General features: G+C 49.7%; 2 protein-coding genes across 4 annotated transcripts in view; one reads left to right on the top strand and one right to left on the bottom strand.

The window, feature by feature from the left end:
* On the top strand, positions 1 to 12,692 carry IAH1 (isoamyl acetate hydrolyzing esterase 1 (putative)). Its single transcript, XM_068564686.1, is given in 7 exon segments — positions 1 to 99; positions 6,221 to 6,369; positions 8,615 to 8,732; positions 8,735 to 8,779; positions 10,742 to 10,863; positions 12,278 to 12,355; positions 12,358 to 12,692. Coding segments are annotated over 5 exon segments (474 nt in total). The 5' UTR covers positions 1 to 99; positions 6,221 to 6,369; the 3' UTR covers positions 12,469 to 12,692.
* Positions 12,663 to 22,806, bottom strand: part of ADAM17 (ADAM metallopeptidase domain 17) — a 58,351-nt gene continuing 48,207 nt past the window's right edge. For all 3 annotated transcript variants that reach the window (XM_068564684.1, XM_068564683.1, XM_068564685.1), the window contains 6 exons: positions 20,023 to 20,157; positions 18,535 to 18,665; positions 17,693 to 17,771; positions 16,845 to 16,933; positions 15,061 to 15,111; positions 12,663 to 14,556 (listed from right to left, as the gene is read on the bottom strand). In XM_068564684.1, the coding sequence (XP_068420785.1) occupies positions 14,197 to 14,556; positions 15,061 to 15,111; positions 16,845 to 16,933; positions 17,693 to 17,771; positions 18,535 to 18,665; positions 20,023 to 20,157 (845 nt within the window). In that variant the 3' untranslated portion in view covers positions 12,663 to 14,196. The remainder of the gene's footprint in view (positions 14,557 to 15,060; positions 15,112 to 16,844; positions 16,934 to 17,692; positions 17,772 to 18,534; positions 18,666 to 20,022; positions 20,158 to 22,806) is intronic.

Raw genomic sequence — 22,806 nt, forward strand, 5'->3', positions numbered from 1 at the left:
CTCCCGGCTGCGGGGCCGACGGAGCTGTGCGAGGCGGTGGTTTGCGGAAGCTCTCTGCTCTGGCCTCGGGTTTTGCCCTTCGGAGACGCCATCACCCAGGTACCGCCGCTCGGCGCCGTCCATTCCGCGGAACCCGGCTCGGCCACCGCGTGGCCCGGTCTCTTGGGCGTCCTCGCCGCGCCCTCGGGGGGGCGTCGCCCTCGCCGCGAGCCGCGGGCCAGGCTTCTTCGGTGATTCCTGGCTCTCCTCTCCGCGCGGGAGGGGCCCATTCCTCCCGACTGTTACGAGGTTGTCGGGGCCGCCTCCCTGCACCCCGCTTCCCCCAGCAGATGCTGCCCCAAGGGCTGGACGCTCACAGAGCGTCGTGTCCCCGCCGCCTCCAGAGCCCCTTCGTGACACCTGGCAGTGGTTCATTTCTCGGTGTTGGTAGCTTCCAGCAGGGTGACATCTTAAGGAGGGCAGCGCGGCTTCGCAGTACCGGACACACGTTCCGTTTAGTCTTAGGGGGCTTGTGTGACGGATGAGATGAAGTGCAGGGAAGTTTAGGGACTTGTCCACGCCACGCGCTGGGAGTGACAGGGCCTGGGCTGGCCGCTCTTTGCTTTCTGTGTCATTTTTCATAGGGATTTTGGTAAGACCTGGCACGTTGTTTTCATCGTAGTGTCTTCCTGGTCAGTGGCTGTTGTCCTTTTCCCTGAAAGGTACTTTGAATGTGCTCACAGCGGGAACAGTGCTTTGTGTCCCACGCGGAGCTTCCTGGGGCGTCACCTTGCACAGATCACGGCGGCGCTGAAGCACTTCCTTCAGTTCCGTCCCTCCCATTCCATGCGGAAAACCCTCTCAACCCCCGTGCTTCCTCTGATGGAACATCTCGCCGCTCTCTTGAATGAGATGCCGCCAAGTGATACCGACCAGGGTTCTTGGCCTTCCCAACCAGTAGAAATGGATAAGAGGCCAGTCCAGAAATTCAGGCAGGGCTTGACTGGAGCTCAGCTCTGCAGCTGCAGGAGGGGAGCAAAAACAAGTAACAGGTTCCCTTGCTCGCTCCCCCCACCCCAGGGGGGGCAAGCTCGTCCCTTACACGGGGTGAGGGTACGGGTGTGTCCAGGGGTCGGGCGGAGGGGCGGCTGAGGTGGTTCGCCCACCCCTTGGCGGTGTTGAGCGCAGGGGGCACGCGCAGGACCCTGCTTTTGCTCTCTGCTCTTCAGAAGTGGCAGTTGGGTTTTTGACCTTTTTTGTGTCTTGCCCATAATTTGCCCCAGCTGCGCAGGGACGCAGTTATTTTTAGTTCCTTAGCGTTTCTTTGTATTCTGTTGCTGAAGGAGGAGACGTAGGTCCAGGGGCAAGCTCTGCAGCCGAGGGCCCCAGGTTCCAGATCACCTTTTCACCCAAGATTATTTCAACTCTCATTCAAGGAAAAATAGGTGTTCTTACTTCAGGGAGGGAGTACATTTTAAAAATTACCTTCCCATGGTGTTTTTCATTTTGTTTCGTTTTATCTTACTCTTCTCGCATTCAGACATGACTTCCTAAACCAGTTTTCTGTGTGTATGCCAATAATTGGTAACATTGTTTTTAGGCATCTAGGGCAGTGAGGACTCTCCAAGTTCCATGGGAATATATATCAAAAAATGTTCACCCTGAGTTCTGAAATTAATTTCTTTATTAATTCTTTCAACTCTGAAGAGGTAGTGTAGTGTGGATTTCACTTCCTAACTGAACATACAGTTGGTTTCATCTCTTGTACCTAGATTTAAGTAGCTTTTCTAGATAACAGTGAGTCTAATATAGGTCTCAGTAAAATGCAGGTGATTGGCTCAAGTCCAATTGACAGGGAAGAAAACTACCTCTTGCTTCCAGAGTGCTGCTGAGGTGTAGCTATAGTAATCCCTAAGACGACCTCGGAGCAAAGCAAATGGTGAAGGCCAAGAAGCGAGGGAGTACAAAGAGAAAACAAGAGGGGAGTTGCTGAGCAGTGTGTCCTAATTACACTGATAAATAGTAACGGGCTTTTTCTGTCTTCAGGTTTCTTTGCAGCAGGGTGGGTGGGGAGTATCGCTGGCTGACAGGCTGGCCGGGTGAGAACAGTTTCTAGATTCCTACTTGAGTGTTTACTGATGGAGAAGAGAGTGAATGATGCAGTTTGAAACAGTAAGTTCCTCCTTTTTGTGTCTTTGCAGGCCGTTCCTAGTTAGTGTATATAAGGGGTTGGGGGAGAGAAGGGCAGCACTCGGGTTCAGTTAAAACTTTGCCACCTCATGAAACCAAACCCTAAAAGTTGTAAAATATATTAGGGGCTTGGATCCAAAAATACAGCTATTCACTATCTGAACAAGACAAGTTCTTTTTCAGTTATGGTGGGTACGATTTAAATAATGAGCAAGGAGTTCAATTGAAAGAATACAAAATATATTCTAAAACCAAAGTTGGATTCATTTTTGGATAGAGATTTTTCCGCCCAGATTCTCTTTATAAAAGATATCAGGTATATAAAAAATAAAATATATCAGATATATAAAAAATATTTTAAAATATATCATTAATAAAAATAGTGATGATTTTGGTATTCCATTTGCCAAACGGAAATCATTAAAAGGGAAACAATGTTCCAGTTCAGGTGCCAGAGACTTTAAAATACTTCATGTTTGTTGTCTCATTTAATCTCTACAACTGCCCGGTAACACAGTGATTTATCATCCTCCTATCCATCTTCTAGCTGAGAAAAATAAGGTGGAGAGAGGTAGATAACAAAGTCACACGACTAAGAAGTGTCCGGTGGCCTGGCCCCGGAGCCCCGGATCCTCCGGCTCCCGGGGATGACAAGGGCCCCGCTCTCCTGTCGGAGGGCGAGTCAGCTGCTGTGCGCTGCTTAGTCAAGCGCCTGGCCCCTGAGAAGTGCTCCAAAAGTACTGGCTCTTTTGTTTTTAATAATTCAGAACCTGTTTAATTAGTCCATTAACCTTTTCTGATCAAGTAGAAGATATGGAAAAGCTAAATAATTATTCAAATGGCCTGAAAAACTGCAGGCATTGCAGATGTTTCTCCAGTACATAATAATGTTAGTACTAAAATCGTCTCAGAATTGATTGTTTACAGGTGTGATTGCTAGAAGACCATTTAATTAGCAAGTAGTCATTTTTCAGAATTGAGAGTAATTATAAGATGAAGTTGTAGACAGTGTGTGTGTGGTCTGGTAGGCTTTATCTATGTCACTCCTAAAAGCATCTTGTGACAGCAGGCACAAAGCCGAGCGGCCACCGGGAGGCCTCAGCTGGGTGAGTCCCGCCTCCCCTCTCCTGGGCTCACCGCCCTCGGCCAAGGCCGCCAGAGCCCGTTGAGAACCAGAGTGGCACCGCGGCCCGGGAGCTAGAACCCAGGCAGAGCGGGATCCTCCCGTGGGCGGGCGCGCTGAGCCCACCTTCCACCGGGCAGGCCCACGGGAGAAAGCAGGAGGCCGTGTCGGGAGGGGCGCGCGGCAGAGGGACCGCAGCTCCATCCAGCCCAGCCTCCCTTTCTGTGCCGGCAGCGCCGCCCCTTTGTGTCCCACACCGACGGCTGCCCTTCGGAGGTACGCGGTCTTTAGCCACGTTGACGCTTGGGGTGAATCTTTTGCATGACCCAGGCCCCGACTGTCTGCTTCAGCCACGTGCAAGGCCCAGAATTGACTTGATTCAGTGTTTTCATTTCACCTAACCTCCAAGTTTGAAGGTTATTAAGAGTCACCTTACTGTGACTGTCCTTCTGTACTGCCTATGTGGATAGCAATAAATTTGAAACATGTAATTGTGTCCCATAGTGACGTCCTTAAGTTTTAGCTTTAAATAAGATCTTTGTATACTCAGTACAAACAGCATTTTAAGCATTCTTAAATCCACTTAAATACTTTTTAATTTACTGATTATTTTCATCAATCTTTTTTTAGCCTTATCCAAGTATTTCTTTAACCAAAAATACTTGGTTTGAAAGGTTAGAAAAAACTCATCTTTTTCAGTTTTTAAAAGCTTCTGCTGTTCGCTTTTAAAGATATGCTCTTGCCTGTTGTCACTTATAAAAACCTAATTTACATTTTTTCTGGAAGGCAGTCAATCTTACAGAGCCTGGATGTTTTGGAAGGAATCTTTTAGTTAATTCCTATCCTTTTCCCAACTTCATCTGAACTTAAATACCTGTTATTAGCCAAGAATTCATGTAAAAACCTTTCTTAATTTTCCAGTTTCTTCCAGCCTTTTGAATAACTTGGGCACTATTGATTATGTTACTCAATCCAGAGAAATTCAGATATTCTTCCCCTTTCAGAAGGGAACTTTAACAGTTTCAACCATGGGCCTCACCTGCAGTTTTTTTGGTTCACAGCCTTATAATAATGATATATATATATATATTTTAAAATCTATAATGGCAGGGATTTATTGAGCTCCTTGTACGTATCTGGCCACTACATTACTTTTAATCTTCACATATCCTAGCAGATTGGGTATTAGTGTTCATCTCTCACAGCTGGGAAGACTGAGGCACGGAGAAATTAAGTTGTCAAGGCCTCCTTACCAGTGGAGGGCAGCGAGATCCGGGCACTGGCTGCTCTGCGTCAGGGCCACAGCATACAGGCCTCAGGGAGGGAGCTGTTCGGCCTCGCACCACCGGATGGCTGTAAGACAGACTTGTCAAAGTTCTAGAGTGTTCCATTTTAAAGTATTCTAAGTGGAAGCTTTACAATGGCTAGCCAGCAATTTGTAATCATTACATACTAAAAACACAAGAACCACACTTAGAAATAAATGTGGCTGAGTTTTTTTGTTGCTCCCAAGGCTGATCAATGCTGAGCGCTTGCAGAGTCGCGTCAAACCAGAGTCCGCTCCTGCTGCCCTTTGGCATCTGGTGGTTGGCCTTTGGCCTGCAGTTATTCATTGGTGCCCTAGCTTCTCTGCTTAGTTGCTTATATGTAGGAATTTGAACCATACACCAAAATTAACCACATCAATTTGCTAACCATCAATTGAAGTTTGAGATTCATTGGGAAAAAAATTTTTTTTAGTGGACAACTTGAAACATCTACAGACCCTACCCAAAGTCACAGCTACTCAGTGTTGGAGCTGGGATTCTAACGCAGGCAGCCAGCTCAGTTTCCGTGGTTGGTTGTTTTCAGTATACCACCATACAGTACTGTGAATCAAATCATATATTTTTAAGAAGGAATAAAATGCCTGTTAACAAACTGGTTTAAACTGAAACACAACTAACACATATTTACTGAAACTACTGAATCAAAACCACCAGGTAATAATGAGAAGCGTGTGTCAGTGTAGTTTGCCACTGTAACAAATGCACCCGCGGGTGGGCGGTGTAGGTCGTCGGGGAGCGGGGCTGGGGGTGGGGCTGGGGGTTAGGGGAAGTCTGTACCTTCTGCTCGGCTTTTCTGTAAACCTAAATCTCCCCTTAAAAACAGTGTGTAAGTACTGTACGCGTACTGTACGTGTACGCTTATCCCATTAGAGTTCCAGCTTATTAGTGCCTTTCTACCTTTAATACCTGCCTGCTGTAAGCTCCATTTTAAAAGTACCCCACTGACCATGCATGAAATCAGCTAGTCTGCATAGCCCCTTTGTTCATTATTATTCATAACCTCTCTCATCGAGGAATGGGATGGATTTGCTGTATCTTGGAACCATGAAGGAGAGGAACATGCCTCAACTCTGCTGCTGCTCTGATCTTACCAAAGTGACACCTGGGCAGCGGCAGGGCCATGGCACAGAGCAGGCATTGTGAGCCCAAGCACACCCTCCCACATGGAAGGTTAGCTACAGGCGACCAGAAATAGTTCTTTGCTCACAATTCATCTTTTTTATTTTATTTTTATTTTTTTTTAATTTATTTTTTAATTTTTTTTTTATTTTTGGCTGCATTGGGTCTTCATTGCTGCGCGCGGGCTTTCTCTAGTTGCGGCGCACGGGCTTCTCATTGCGGTGGCTTCTCTTGTTGCGGAGCACGAGCTCTAGGTGCACGGGCTTCAGTAGTTGTGGCACGTGGGCTCAGTAGTTGTGGCTCTCGGGCCCTAGGGCACAGGCTTAGTAGTTGTGGCGCACGGGCTTAGTTGCTCCGCGGCATGTGGGATCTTCCCAGGCCAGGGCTCGAACCCGTGTCCCCTGCATTGGCAGGCAGATTCTTAACCACTGCGCCACCAGGGAAGTCCCTACAATTCATCTTTAAAAATGTTTCATTTCAGAAAATGCGATGTTCCGAATCGTGGATTTTCGGGTTACAATACCAGATGGGCGAAAATTATCCTCCCGAGGCCAATCAGGAAGGGCAACAATTTGGACAGCCCAGTAGCAGTTACAATTTTCTTTGGTGCCAATGACAGTGCGCTAAAAGGTAAAGGCATTCTTGTTTTCCTAGTTCATTTTTAATTGTTTTTTTTTTGTTACAGCAAACTTAAATTTATATACTTTTTTCATCTGTTTACCTATCTCCCGGTAGGTAAAGTTTTGCCAAATTTATAACGAGTTCCCTGAGTTTACTTCCGTGTATTTCTTCTGGCTTTCTTTAATGTCAGTGAATTTTATTCCCGACTTATTTTCTACATGCCTGGGTCGTTGGCAGACCTAAAATTTCAAGCACTTGAATGTTTTTTAGAGTCCAGTAGTGCTGTGCCCAATTTCTAACGTTTCTTTCTCTTTAGTTGATGTAGTTGGCAGCAGAGAGGTCAAACTGGACACCTTGCAGTGTGACTCACACTGATGGAGAAAGGGTAGCTCAGGGCAGCAGCGCCCTGACCCAGCACAGGCTTGACTCCTGGGCGACGGGAAGCAGGTCTGAACAGGAGACGTGTCTCCGTATTTTTGGAAGAACTGCTGCTGTGACTAGAGGCACAGGCCTCTCTTCCTTTGCTACTCGTGAAAGGAGAGCCCTCTGCTCGGCATAAAGGAGAAGAGTAGGCAGCTTCCAGAGGCTTCTCCCATGCCCCACCCCCGGCAGCGAAGGTCTGCTATTAACAGGCACACGGTCGGGCCTCTCAGGTGAGGCTGGAGAGAAGGGAAGGGACAGCTGCCGACTGTGATGCAAGGAGGTCTTGCCGCCTGTGAGATCATAGACTACAGGTGTTGGTGGAGACTAAGCTCTCTCCAGAAAAACCCAGAAGTTTTCAAACAGGTGAATTTCTATCAAATTTAGGACAAGGAGAAATACTTTCTGAGTATAAAAACTTAGAGGAAATTGCAGTGGAGGAAACTGCAAAGGAAAAAATAGATTTGTGAAATAAATTAGATATGCCAAAAAAACTATTAAAAAAAGAAAATGACACATTAAGGAAAATGTTTGCAAAAGCAGGAGAGACAAAAGGTTAATGTCTTTAATGTAGAAATCAATTAAGAAAAATATTAACTCCAGTTTAAAAAATAGGCAAAGGCAGGAACAGGTAATCGCAACAGGAGAAATTTAGTAGCCAGTACATGTTTGAAAATGTGTAAAAACTTCTGTTATCCACAACATGAAAATTGAAACAAGGAGTTTTGGTTTTTTGACTCTCAAATCCATGGTTTTAAGCAGTAATACTTACAGCTGACAAGTGTGGAAAACAGGCACTCTTACAGTACTGGTGGGAAAACTTGAAACCTTTCTGGAAAGCTTCCCTAGAGACTTCCCTCATCTAGAAACCCAGCCTAAGGAAACACCTAGTATGTAATGCAGCCAGGTATATGTGTAAAGATTTCTATGCGCTGTTATTTATAATAGCAAAAAATTAGAATGCTGCACAGTAAGGAAATAGAAGCATCCATTGTGGTCACCCGACAACTAAACACCCATGTTTTTGAGGACTGTTTGTAGGCACAGAAATGCTCATAATGTTATGTGAAAAAAGCACAATATGGTCGTTTATCTTCAGTGTGATCCCTCTTTTTTTTTTTTTTTAAAGTCTACATATCTGCATGGAAAAGACTGCAAAGAAGTACGACCAAGTGCCAACAGTGGTTTTCTGGGTGGTAGGATCATGAGTGCTGTTACTTTTCTCCTAGATTATACTTACGTGTGGTTTGCAAATGGCCTGCAGTGAGCCTTGTGTGAGCCTGTCTAGAAGGAATCCTTTGCAGTGACGTTAGCCGTTGCTTAGTTTATTTACTGAGGGCTTCCTTCCCGGCAGGCACCTTGCTCTAAGTGCCTTACACGCTTCGCTGATGTAATTTTCACAGCTGCCCTATGAGGTAGACCCTATTGTCATCCTCATTTTACCAGCGAGGAAACGGAGGTACAGAAAGGCTGATCATTTGTCCAAGGCCACGTGGCTAGCCAGTGACAAAGCCGGGCTAGAACCTGGGCAGGCTCACTGCCCAGCGCAGGTCTTACTTCTTTACAAATTCAGCCTAATCGACTAATAACCACATGACCAGTAAAGGAGGAAAGACGCGAGTGCTTACAGGGCCCCGAGCCAGAGCCTTTGGGGTCTGTTTTACATAGGACTCTGTACTTGAACTCTTTCCCCTTCTCCTTCTGCGCTTGGCGCTAAACGGTCCCCCAGCGACGTCACGAGTTGTGCCCGTTTGTGAATGTGCATCAACCTTAACTGTCATCACTTACAACAAGTCTGCATTTGGGCTGAAGTGTCCACGTTCCTCCCAAACAGATGAGAGCCCCAAGCAGCACACGCCCTGGGGGAGCACGCCGCGAACCTGACGTGCACGGCGCCGCACGGCACCTGCACTCCGTGGGCATGCCCGAGGGCAGGCTTATCCTCATCGCACCGCGCCGCTCTGTGAGGCCGCGTGGGGACAGGAGTGCCTCCGGCAAGGTGAGCAGGTGAGCGCAGCCCGGACGCCGGGCCCAGGGAGGGGCAGGGGGGACCTGTCTCCAGCCGGGGGCCTCGGCTTCTTGGGGGCCTGTGAGTTCCCTTCTGTCTGCTTTAGTCGACAGAAGTTGAAGCAGAGCTCCCAGCCTGTCGTAGCGTGATGCAGAAAAGGATCCTGGCCGCGCGTGAGTCGGGCCCCGGGCCTGGCACTCGCCCGACTCCGGGGGGCACAGGAGGCCGCCGAGGAGTGTTCTGCGCGGCCAGGGGCTGCGGCTCCCGCGTGGTGCAGAGGCTCGGGCTGTGTGCGCTCTGACACAGGTCCGCACTCGGGGTGTTTTCCTGACTTCTGAGCGGCAGGGGGAGGTCGCTTTGCCCATTTCCGCCTGCACGTGGCCCTTTCTCCGCTGCCTCGCCTCACCTGGGAGCCTGCCTTGGCAGTGGGACCTTTCACCCAGATCCAAGGCTCCTCTGCAGGTCACCAGCACGGACGCGCTCAAGCGCAAGGGCGCCGCCGGCATCACTGGTGGTTGAGTGATCGGAGGCTGCTCTGGGGCTCGCCAGCGCCAGGGTTCTGGCTCCCGTTCTGTCCCCACCAACTATGCATCTTGGCACCTGTATGTGCTATACTAGGACCTGGCCAGGTGTGCAGGATACAGAGATGACTAGAACCCGCTTCCTGCTGTTGGGCTAGCAGGGGAGCTAGGCCAGCTGTCGTCAGATATTTGAAGGGCGCCGTCACGTAAAGAGGACAACGCCCTGCTGTTAGCTCCAGAGGGCAAAGGGAAGACCCCCGTGGGCGTCTTCAAGGGCGATTTTAGGTCATAGTGATCGCTTGGGAGGTAGAAAGTCGCTACAGGAAACGTTCACGCTGAGCCTGGACGGGCAGAGGGGTGCAGCCAGCGCTCAGTGCTGCTCACATTGCAGGTCACGACCCATGCGTGGATCGTGAAACCAAGTGAGTTGTGACTTTTTTTTAATGGACTGTAATAGAAAAATCCGTATCTAGAATGCGGTGGGCACGTCTCATGAGACTGTTGCACTCTTGTAGGCGTGCGTGCGTGTAATGAGTCCTGCTGCATCACTCTAGTTTCAGCCAGGTTCATGACTTTGGACCACGCGCGGTTCTCCCGTGGTCCCAGATTAGCAGGTCAACGTCATCTGGGAACTTGGTAGAAGTGCAGATGCTTGGACTCATCCCAGACCTGTGGAAGCAGAAGTCTAGGGGAGCAGCCCAGGGCATGCTCCCGGTGAGCCTGCTGTGCCTGGGTTTGAGAATCCCCGCACTGCAGTGCCTGGCGCTGGGCAAACCACGCCCCGTCGCCTACAACAAATACAGTTTCACTGGACGACAGCCAGGCCCATGGTTTACATGTTGTCTGCGGCTACTTTGGAGCTGTGAGGGCAGGGCTGAATAGTTGCCCGTGAAGCCTGTCTCCTGTCCAGCCCGTGGCAGAGGAAGGTTGCTGAGCCCCAGGCTGGCCTGAGTGACCTCTGCGCTCCCTTCCAGCTCTCGCCTTCTCTGGTCCGAAGTCTACAAGTGACTTTTCCACTACGTGGCTGTGGCTTCTCATTACACATAACGATTCAGGGGCCTGAGCCCAGCAGCGGTCCTGCCCCCCGTACCCCATAGTGGTCACCTGCCCAACTCCGTTCGCCTCTGGCCTGCGCTCTAGCCAAGCCGCTCAGCTCTCCTGGCCTGTTCTGCCTCTGTGTCTATTCGGTGTCCTCTGAATGCCCTCCATGGCCCCTCATCCCCATCGTCCTTGGTCCTGTGCTGGGGAGAGCAGCACACTAGTGACCCGTGAGGCCCGTCCTTGTGTCCCCCAAGCCCCGTGGCTGGCCCACTTCGGGTCTGTAAGCACACTCCCGTTCCCTTGAACTGAGAAACCCTCCAGGTAGTAGAACTTGCACAAAGACCAGCACTTGGGTTTATCAGTTGCACAGTGGATTTTCTCTTCTCAATAGGGTGCAAATGAAATCGCCTCAACGCGGTCGTTGGTGAGTATGCCAGGGCCTGTTCACAAGCAGCCCAAGACTGTGGGATTGATGCACTTGACCTGTGGACCCTGATGCAGAAGGACAGTCAGGTATAGTGGCCTGCTCGGTCCTGTCGGGTGAGTAGGATCACACAGCAGTGACCACGCTGTGCGCCGTCTGCCTGGCGCAGCTCTGAGTGGGTGAGACAGTTGTCCTTTTCACCAACTGGAATGAAACAGGTGGATGGAGTGGAGGAGCTGGAGAGGCTCCCGGACGGCCTGCAGACCCCGCACCTTGCTTGGCCTGGTTCTTTACCGGCATCCAGCAGTGGGCACCGTGCTCTGGGAACCCCTTTAATAGGAGTTGGCATATAGGGAAATGAATGAGCAATAAATGGTTCATATTTAAGAACATCCAGGCCAAGTTTTATAATATGGAGAGGGGGAAAGTTAAAAGAGGCAAAACAATGAATTTAAGTAGAATATGGTATTAACTAAAATTCGTATTTTGAGGTACGGAGTTCTAATTGGTTTAAAGCCAGAAAGCCCACTTACTTACAAATATAAAAGGTAAAAAGCCAGTCCCCGTGCAGAATGACACAGCCGCCCCGGAAGACAGCATGACAGCTTCCCGTACAGTTAAATAAACGTGCGCTTGTGTGGGACCCAGCAATCCCACCGCAGACGAGAAGGCCGTGTCTGTGTTCCTCTGCACCCTGACTGGACTGGACCCACCTCGCGTGTTCCCAGGTCGGGAAGCAGGCTTGGCCACGTGACCGCTGAGACAGCACCCAGAGCTGTGGTTTGGTCTGGGTTACGCTTCCACCTGAGATGGTTTGGAAAAGTAATGCTGCTAGAGAAAAGGAAATTGCAGACTGCTGGGCTAGTGGCTCTTTGAAAGTCCTGTTAGGCTGACTTAACATATTAAGACTCAGTCCAGAGCTGGGAAGGTCTTCCTCAGCGATCATCTGACCTGACACAGCAGAGATGAGAAAACTAAGGCCCGGGAGGGGTGCGGCTAGAATCGGAATGGCTGGTCTGCAAGTCATGAACCAGCTCCAGGTTCTAACGGGGATGGGCGGAGCTCTAGCGTAGGGAAAAGATTCTTCCCCAAAGGAGAAAGGGCTCCAGGGGTGGGGCGTCTGGACTCTGGACGGTACAAAGTCTTTTTGTCTGATACTGTGCCTGTCAATTTAATTCCTAGACTGAGAAGAGTCAAAAACAATTTGACACACTGGGCCCTGAGCTCTTGTAACAAATTTTTCCTTTTGTTGACTACATTAATGTGCTGTATTCACTCATTGCTCCTCTTCTTCCATCTGCTGGCCTGGAAGGACACTTCGGCTCAGGCACTCATTAACGGTGTGAGGTTCTGTGACGCTCCGTGTGTCGTATGTAGACACTGTCCCTCCACAAAGGGCGTGGGAGCACTTGATGAGCTAACTGTTCAGGCCAGGGACTCGCCGCCTGGGGCCACAGCTGGGAGACCAGCCACCCCTTTAACTGCGTTCTCTTCCCCTTACAGGACTCTTCTTCCTATTTGTCAGATGGACTACATTTATCACCAAAAGGAAATGAGTTTTTGTTCTCCCAACTTCGGCCTTTGATTGATTGATAGAGAAGAAAGTCTCTTCCCTGCCTTTGCTGCTCCCTTACTGGCGAGACATAGCAGAAGCAAAAGCAGAACTAAGTCTTCTGGGAGATGGGGACCACTAGTCACAGAAAACCAAGTCCAGCTGTTAATCTACACAAAGACCCCAAGATAAGTGGTCCCAGAAGATTCTTTTCTCAGGTTTAAACCTTTGCTCATGACCCTGCAATAAAAATCACTAACAAACAAACATCTGCCACCAAGATTAATAAAAGCATTGGAATTTTTCAGGACAGCTTTGTACCTAGGTACATCGTGGTTTGATAATAAATATTTATTGATTGATTGATGCAGGTGTCATCAGTGCCACAGCTACAGAATATACCCTGAGCAGCCTGTTAATTTTATAAATGGAAAAAAGGTAAAGACAGTGTTGCTTTTTTAAAAAGTCAGTCACAATTTTATAAAAAATGGTTTCTTACATTCAGCTGGGAACCATTTCACTCTCATACATACACCCACACACCCCACTCACATAACAGATTGCAAAAGTGTTAACTACAATATAAGAATATTATGACTAGTTAAAAGACAGCAAATACCACAAGGTACAAGTTCAAGTATTAGTGTAACAGGTATCTGCGTAACAAACATCCTTAGAAAAAAAGATACGATTTGTCACAGGTTTGGTTGATTGCTCTCAAAGCTTACAAGTTATCTCAGTTAAAATGGGTTCGCTGGTGAGCACATTTCAGTACTTAGCAGGGGAAAGAAGCTTTTAAAAGGAAATCAATCAGAATTCAACCTGATGGTTTTTATCCTTCACACAGTAGATGCAGACCATACTGAAGCACTAGATCAAGAAGTAACGTGGGTCAATACCAAGGGTTTTTAGGAATCAATTGTGTGGGGAGAAAGCCCCAGGCCAGCACATCACACCCTGTTCTTTTGGCAGAAACCATCTCATGTACCCTCTTGGCCACTAGTGTTTGAGAAGAGGCGACCATAACTCTCTCATTCTGAAGTAGTTCAGGCTTTCTGAATGGCGAATGTTTTAAGAGGATGGTGACAGTATTGATACATGAAGATACTTCAAAAACACACAAAAACCGCCCAGCTATCTAGGGTCCTAAAACAGTTGGCAGAATTCTGTAGATTCATTGGGCTACAATTTGTAACCCTCACTATGAGCTAGATTGTTTTAATTCTAGAAATTAGAAATTCTTAACAATTTAGAATTAAGAAACATTAACCCAACTTATCCCTAAATTTAGCAGTGTAATTCCCTTCTTCTGCTACAAGTTCTACATAATACCTAGAAACAGAACCCACATTTTGGAGACAATGTATACATGGGTTTTATCTCCCTTTGTGTTGAAGGCAAAAGAATAAATCAATCTATTCTGTGTTCCAGTTACCCTCACAAGAAACTGCTAAATGCCTCATTATGTTCGCTGGATCATTACAGTGTTTAAAAAGAACTGATCATCTCCCTAATCAGTGCCGTTCTCAACATAAAAAGTTAATTTACAAAAATGTAAATACTCATAACCTAATCCAGCTGTAGTTTCTGCTTTTGCGTCAGAGGTTGAAGGACATCTGAAAGATCAAAAAAAACTAAAACCTGAAAGCCTCAAAATAAGCTAGATTCACCTTACCTCTTCAGAAGGAAAAGGGCCTGACCACACAAGTATTACGTATGCGAAGGAAGTCCAAACACATGACCGGCATCTGCTGTGAAGTCACTTCCTTTTTTCTCCCAAATCTTCACAAAAAATATGCAGTGATTTGAGGTCAAATCTACGAAAACATTCTACACACGGAAGTCAGAGAGCTCGGGACGCGGTCCTGAACTAGCACTCGGTTTCCTTGCTGTCAATGTGGTTCTGACGCTGCAGCTTAAAGGACGAGCCCTTTTCGCTTCTGGCGGCCGGACGGTCCGTGAGATCCTCAAACGACTTGGCGGCCGTGCTGCTACTCGGGAAGGGGTCCTTCTCGAAGCCGTCCTCGTCGGCGTGCGAGTCCGTGCTGGGGTCCTCCTGGATGGTGTCCATCCGCTGGTGGTCCAGCTTTGGGGCCACGGGCACCGAGGGCGCGGGGGGCACCGCAGGCACGGGCTGCAGCGGCTGCAGGCGGCCCGGGGTCGGGGGCGCGGGAAAGGGCTTGATGACGCGGACTGACGCGGAATCCATGCTGCTCAGCATCTCGACGTTCTGCAAAGACACGGAGTAGATAGAGGCACCCCAGGTCCCACGGTCCCGGCCTCACCCGGCAGACGGCCACGCCCGTCGGCGCCCTGACCCCCACGCTGGGGAAGGCGCCCCGAGGAGCGACTCGAGTGGTTAGCGTTCAGGTCCTGACATGCCGCCGTTTGGAGGCCCAAAGGAGACCCATGAGAAGCAGCCCCGTCAGGATCCCAGGACAGGAAGGGTTCTCTCAGTGTTACACTAGGCCCGGGCTGAACGGCTAGCCACTCGGCTGCGGGGAGGGCGGCGGTGCTCCTTTCGCTCTCCATCCAAGCGACTAGCAGACGCTCACTGTCACTGTCACGAGACTGACCTGAGCATCCAGCCTAGATCCCTCCTGCTGCAACAGGACCTTCCAGCCAGAGAAGGCGCAGCTGGAAGGGCCGGTGGCTCTTGCCGCAGAGGCCAGTGAAGGTCTCTGCTTAGCAGGCCTCAAAATACAACTGAGAACGACTCGTGAGAGATACTTACACTGGGGTGGAACAGAGACAGAGATTCAAACTGCTTATCCAGTTTCTTATCCTAGAAAGAAGAGAAGAGCGGCGTCACTCCTGCGAACAGCTCCGTCAAGCGCCCCTTCCTCATGAGCCCCCCCCTAGTATCAGGGGAAGAACCAACTCAGCCTGCGGTGTACGAAGTGGGAGCAGGCCGTGCAGAAGGGGAACTTCGCACCCAACCTTTAAGGGTTCTGCCCAAGTGTTTCCTCTGCACTTCAAGGAAATGTGTTTTTTGGCGTTAAGTAAGGAAACAGGCAAGGTTTAAGCGCTGGTTTCTGAGGCCCCGTCCCCCGGGCAGGAACACCTAGGGCGGCTCCGTGCGGCGGCGCTGGCCGTCAGGGCCGCTCCGGGAGGCTGAGGGGCCTCGCCTGGCGCGGACCTTCCAGTGCCCCAGCCCGCCGGGGCCTCGTTAACTCCTCCCGGCCGTGTCCGGGGTCGCTGGCGCCCAAGCTCTTGGCGGCGCCGGGCCTCGAGTCCCGACAGCACACCCTGCAGAAGGCTGGACACGTGGTCCGCCTCCGCCCTCAGTCCCTGCCCGGGCCTGACGCTGGCTTCCAGCCCGGCCGCCCTGAACGGCCGCTGAGGTCAGAGACAAGCCACCGCCCGCCCTCCCGTCGGCAGCTCTGCGCAGAGATCAAGCGTCAGGCCTCTCGGTCCACAGTCGTAACTCGCCGTAAACCACGCCGGTCTGACTCTCAGGTAAAAGCAGCCGTAATGGATGGCACCGTCGCCCATCTGTCAAAGCCTCCACTGCGTCCCCTTTAACACCGCTCGGCTTTAGCAGGGCTTCTCCTCACGTCCGCGGGCTCGCCGCCCGAGAGAAGAGCCGTTCAGTGAGCGCGCGGCCGAGGGAAGGCACGGGGCCGTGAAGACCCGAGCGCTCGCCGTGCCGGAGCAGCCCACGTGCTCGCGGGAGCGCCCCACGCAGGGGTTTCAGGGCCCAGGCCTGGAGGCCGGGCTCTGACGTCCTCGTCTCTACACAGCGGACAAATCCGCCTTTTCCCACAGAAGCAAGGAGAACGGATCTATAAGAAAATTTCTGGAGAAAGAAATTTTCGGGAAGAACAGGACCAGACCGCCCAGAGAAGCCTCTCGAGCCCCTTAAGCCCTCCCTGTGACAGCACAGGAATAAAATCGTGTTTCTGTGGACAGCAGAAGGGTCTGACTTAGGCGAGTCAAGCTGCCCATAGGTCTTTCCTGCCCACTCGGCGCCCGTTTCAAAATCAAACTTTATAAAGTGCCTGGAGTTTCTCAAAGCCCTATTCAACTGTTAACTGTTACTCATTTTGAACAATAAAGAAGACGGCTCCCTCTCCTCACGTGGAAGCATCTGAGCGAGCGCCCCAGACGACGACGCCAAGACTGCAGACCAGATGGGGCAGCACGTCTGGAATGCTGCTGTTTGGCATCTGCTCTGCCACAGCAAAGTCAGCCTGGACACGCTCGTTCAGAAGCTTCACTCACCAGAGGTCCTGGACAAGCCCAGTTAACCAGGCTCCTGTGCTTAGAAGTATAAAACTCCTCAGAAATTATACATAAGGGCAAAACATCCGCACACAAAAAGTGTAATTCTTTTAAGAGACCATTAGTTAATCTTTTTACAAAAAATGCTTTCCCAGGGATAGCACCAAAAATGTCATTGGAAACAGCAGGTCAGATTTTTCTAAGAACAAATTTTTATCTTTTCCGAAGGTTACATGGTTCGAGTTGCTCAAAATTTTAATAAAATGTTTCATTACTTAAAAACTGGTGACTTACCACACAATGGACCAGAATGCTGAAAGGAATCCAAAATATCAAGGAGAAAACCAGGACGGAACCTACGATGTTGTCTGCTAAAAACTTCCCTGTGAACAATTCCAAACAGTGAATGTCTTGACCAAGTACTTTAGAAACTGAAAATGCAACATTTTTAGAGTATTGTCACGTGTCAAACGGCACAGACTGCTGGCGGGATATTACAACTGAGCCGGCACCGAGAAGCGTCTCTGTGCCACCTGCTCTACACCCAGCCGTCCCCCCACACACAGGCGCTCTCCCCAGAATGGCCCCATGTGCTCGTGGAGAACAGATCGCATCACAGGAGGCCCACACAGTCCCCGGAGGGACCGTGCAGGGGACTCACCCTGGGGAGGCTCCTACTAGGCACGATGCTGGCGAAGACAACGCCGATGCTGTCTGGGTACCGTTGTTTTTGTGACTAAGCCCTACATTACGAGCCCTAGAGGACACAGTGCACCCTTGCTTCTGCAAAGTCTGAGGCCCACTTTTAAATAAATGACTCTTACATCAAGCAGGATTCAGCTTTACAATCTATAGGACTGAAGGACACTTATGCTGTCACATGTTCATTTTTTAGTAAAGAAGCCAGTATTTTTACTTCCCTTGTCTGAAAATTTGTGCATCCACGCTACACAGGGGCAGACCTATAACGTGTCCATTTTTTTTTTTTTTCAGCCAGCAAAGTCGTTTCAAAACAAAAGCAGTAACTATTTCCATCTTCTATTGCACGATTAGGGCCTATCAGTCTGAAACCACACTTTTCTAATGTCATCAGTGAAATCGGCTCAGTTCCGAGCAACCACCCACCCGGGGAAACCACGTACCGAAAGTATTGATGCTCAGCTTGTCAATGAACTCCCAGAACCGCTCAATGACATCCTGCACTCGCTTCTCACATTTGCCCTGTGAACAGAAAGCACCCGGCATTACCCCAGCGGCCACGCATTTAGAAGGAACATGGCTTCCTTCAAGTCAAACACATAATTAACATGAAAAGGGCTCCACTGAAACCAAACGGCCAGGAGAGCCACCTCTGACACACTGGAATGGGTACCTAAGAAGGTAGCATTCTCTGTCACTGACACTCCACAGTCAGTCCATTTTTATAAGTGAATTTAGAGCTACTGGAAGACAAAACTCAAGAAAACCAGTTTGTTAAAGATGGGCCAATTCCAGTAAGGACTGCACTGATCTCACACACACACTGCCAGAGAAGCCTCTCGAGCCCCTTAAGCCCTCTTCCGTGACAGCGCAGGAATAAAATCGTGTTTTTGTGGACAGCAGAAGGGTCTGACTTAGGCGAGTCAAGCTGCCCGTGGGTCTTTCCTACCCACTCAGCACCCATGTCAAAATCAGAGCTTGCAATCCTGCAGAATTAGTGACTTTTATAATTAGCCCAGAAAACCAAGTAAGTAGGACTCCCTGCCTCAAGCTCAACTTTACCACAAAGTCCCCCAGGCCCTGCCTAGTCTCCTGAGAGCACTTGGTCTTCTCCTCCGAGGTCACACGCACAGTACGTAACTAGACTCTCACACAAGGACGACGGATAGACATATAGATAGCATCGGTGCTCTGATTCCCTTCCATTTGCAAAACCCAGCATTTACAAAATAAAAACTTCACATCTGGCTGTTAGAGAAAAAGCTGTAGATAAATAAATACTCACATTCATGTCACAAAATCCTACTGTACAGGGCTTTCCCTTCCTCAAAAATAAGTTCTTCTGTTCAGCGTCGACATAGGGCAGGCAGCGGCCCGAGGGGTCCCTGCAGCACACCTTGCACGAGTTGTCGGTTTCTGAAACAGAGCAGAGCCGCTTAGACACGCGCTCTCCTCCTGCCTGTCCCCCTCCTACCCCGCTCCCGCAGGGAAGGAATCGCACTCATTTTTTATTCCAACAGCGAATATGATCCAGGTTTCACACCCCTCCCCTCCCCCCGCCAAAGAGTAACTCCTGAGTTCAGGCTCCTCAGCCCTCAGAGAGGGAAAGCAAGGTAAAAACGATTTACACGGAAACGTTTCCTTTAAGAGATTAAAAGGCAGATTATTCTCTCTACTTCAAACCCTTCATAATGCTAAATGATTCCCTTCATCCCAACATTATTACACCGCGGGTTTCAATCCTTGGCTTCTCAGTTTCCAGCACACTCTGGAAAGCCAAGGCTCCAGCGAGAGCCAAGCCACTGTGACAGAATTGCCGGCCTCGGGTGCAGATCTGAGTGACCCACCAGCGACAGGAGCACCGCAGCCTAAGCACAACCTCTCCCCCCCCATGGACACCAACCTCTGAAAGCACATGGGGTATTTGGCACACGTACAAACGGCAGGAATGTCCAAAAGGTCAACGGGCCGTATAACTCGGGACAATCTTTACTTGACCTCTTAGGAAAAATTGAAATCAACCAGAACACGAAAACAGGCAAAACCACTTTAAAGGGAAAACAAAAACCTTTTCCTCATTCATTCACATGTCAAGCATTTCCTGGGCATTTACTATGTGTGCTTCCAGGGCGCCCCGAGCCTCCTGCCGCTCACTGAATAAATCATCTGACGTTTACTGTGCGTTACCTTTCTCTACGTGTTATTCCACCTGGAAGAGCCGCTCACTCCACTGTGTGGATGCTAAGTGCCCAACCCAGGGGTTCTGACTTCCGGGATTTTTGTTTTGAAAGCAGCAGGACTCTCTCTGAGGGAGGGTGGGGAGCTCAGAGCCCAGCCCGTCCCTCAGGCCCTTCCTCAGACCCAAGGGTTCCAAAAACAGTGTGGGAATCTGAGGACAAGGGTCCCAGAGGCCACGGCTGAGCGGAGCGCGGCAGCTGGCCCAGCAGACATCCCGCCGGCGGGTGGGAGCCGGGACTGGCCCGCCCTGGGCGGCTCCTGAGCAGCATCCGAGCTCGAGGCCAGCGGGAAGCAGCAGCTCCGGCTGCTCTCACGGCGTCTGGGACGCGGGAGGAGTGAGGACCGACCTCCAGCCACCCGCCCTCCCGCAGTCCCCTCTGGCCTCACCACCGAGTGGCCTCACGGTCTGAGAACGCAGCCACGAGGGAGACGGACAGGACGGCTTCCACAGACGACCGTGGAAGGAGCGGGATCCGGATGCAGCGGTCTGTCTGCACACCGCCCGCCGCAAGGATGGGCAGGGACACGTGCTCACCGTTACAGGCGCAGGACTCCAGCCTCTGCTCCCGCTCGCAGAAGGGCACGCACTTGCCGTCTTTACACTTGCCGAGGTCCAAGCACACCGTGTCGTCGGCAGCATCGCCGGGAGGGGGGCACTCACTGCTGTTACCTGCCGCACGCAAAGGGCACACGGGCCGCCGTGACTCACGTGGCCCAGTTCCACGGGGCGGCCCGTGTCCCGGCAGCCGGGGAGCACCGAGGCCTGGCCACGCCGGGCACCGAGCTGCCCGCTCCGCCCAGCGTCCACTCGGCCCCCGCGGCCTCGCCTCCGTCACTACTTACACGTGCCAAGCATTCTGCTTTTACCTTCATATCGTGAAACATAACATACATGCAAAAGAATGTATATATAAAAGAGATCTCTACTACTATCACCAATAAAAGACACCTGTGTGCCCTCCTTTGACTAAGACGCAAACTCCCTAGGAAGGCACACAACCGTCCCCAAGCCACACGCCCGCTCCAACGGCCTCCCTTCAATTTACTGCATTTCTCTCTCCCCTCAGAACCTGACTGTATGCCGCTCAGTACCCGCAATGTGCTTGTCTCCACTCTTTCACGAGGACTAGCTGGGTCCTTCTCACCCTTCAGATTTTCTCTCCAAGACCTCCTTTCTTGGCCTTTCTCAGCCATCCCCGAGGACCCTGCCTCAGCTGGCTACCCCTCACCCCCGCCACGCTCTATCATTACACGCGCTCCCCCACTTCACAGCACATGTTTTACAATTTACATCTATTCGATTATCTGTGGTTATTTTCTGTTTCTTACCACCAGACTGGTAAGCTCCATGAGAGCGGAGACCAAAACTATTAATGAGTCAGTTATGCCCAATCCCTGTCACACTGTAGGTAAGCCACAAATATTTCTTAAATGAATCAATGATTCTTAAGGACAAAGAAAAGCCAACCAAGGATGTTAAATTCGAGAGAAAGGGTGGAACAAATGACTCATTCTGGAAAATGAGAAGCACAAGCAGTTGAAAGTCAACGCTCAAAGGGAAGAGAAAAACCGCTGCATGAGAACACCACAGGCCTGGCCTTTCAACTGAGGAATGGAACCAATCAAAAGATTCAGACTGAAAGGTCTGTGAACTTAAAGGAATCTGCCCTATTTCCTACAAAAGCAGCCTTTCATTAACTACCTAACATATGAGACGCTTGCTTAGGCTGCTACCTTTGCCTCTGGTTTTATAAAACCCGTTATGGGTGCTGGGCATTCAGAGTGTCAACAAAACCGTCTTATAGCAAACTCACTGCCACTGACAGCAAGCTCTGGAAAAAGTACAGCAAGTTCAGTGAAGGTTTATACTCTGTATTGTCACCATATTTTTAGTATGTTACGCTGCCCTCAGCAGAGACATAAAAAATGCTTTAGAATATTTGTTGAACATCTGTTCTTAAAAGATTAAAATCAGAGTATAAAGCACACAGGAAAATAAAAACATAGCATCACCTATTTAACATGGTACTCGAAGTGGAGCACGCGTCAAGATCCGCCAGTGGATGCTACGACAGCGTGCTGGGCCCTGCCCCGGAGCTGCCAGCTGCAGGAGGCCGGGGAGGGGGCTGCGCACTGCCCTGTCCAACAAGAGCCCGGCTGCTGCTGCTGCTACTGTGTATAAAATACCGAGGGAACAAAAGGCTGTTTGAAAAGGAGTATCTGTTTTTCAAATTGTTTTACTTACACTTATTTAAAGAAAACATCTTTCTATTATTACAATAAAGACAAACACTGAGCACAGCTAGAAAGTGTTTTTTAAAGTCAGATTGAGATATTCAGGCTCCTGACATTTGCCAAACTAATGTGATGCTGACAGATCTCAGAATGTAAGAATCATAAGTAACATCTTATAAAATGCACATGTAAAAGCCGAAGGAAAAACCAAAATGAGGTAAAACTTTGCATCCACTAAGATGGCTACAATCAAAAAGACAGGGGAATTCCCTAGCGGTCCAGTGGTTAGGACTCCACGCTTCCACTGCAGAGGGCACGGGTTCGATCCCTGGTCGGGGAACTAAGATCCCGCATGCCACGTGGGGGGCCAAAAAAAAAAAGACAGACAATAACAAGTGTTGGTGAGGATGTGGAGAAACTGGAACCTTCACACATGCTGGTGGGAACGTAAAATGGTGCAGCCACTTGGAAAACAGCCTGGCAGTTCTTCAAAGGATTAAACAGAGTTACCACCTGACCCAGCAATTCAACAACAGGATATATATATATATATATATATATATATATATATGAGAAATAAAACACGTAAGTCCACACAAAAACTTGCACACAAGGACTTCCCTGGTGGCGCAGCGGTCAAGTATCCGCCTGCCAGTGCAGGGGACACGGGTTTGAGCCCTGGTCCAGGAAGATCCCACATGCCACGGAGCAACTAAGCCTGTGCGTCACAACTACTGAGCCTGCGTGCCACAACTACTGAAGCCCGCGCACCTAGAGCCTGTGCTCTGCAACGAGAGAAGCCACCACAATGAGAAGCCCGCACACCACAACAAAGAGTAGCCGCCACTCACCAAAACTAGAGAAAGCCCTCGCACAGCAACGAAGACCCAACGCAGCCAAAACTTTAATTAATTAATTAATTAATTAAAAATTGGGTGGGTTCGTTTAAAAAAAGAAAACTTGCACACAAATCTGCATAGTATCATTATTCATAGCAGCCAAAAAGCAGCAACAATCCAAAATTCCTCAATTGATGAATGAATAAAAAAATGTGATATATCCATACAATGGAATATTATTCAGC

Source organism: Eschrichtius robustus, chromosome 15 (assembly GCF_028021215.1).
Source record: "Eschrichtius robustus isolate mEscRob2 chromosome 15, mEscRob2.pri, whole genome shotgun sequence".
NCBI lineage: Eukaryota > Metazoa > Chordata > Mammalia > Artiodactyla > Eschrichtiidae > Eschrichtius > Eschrichtius robustus.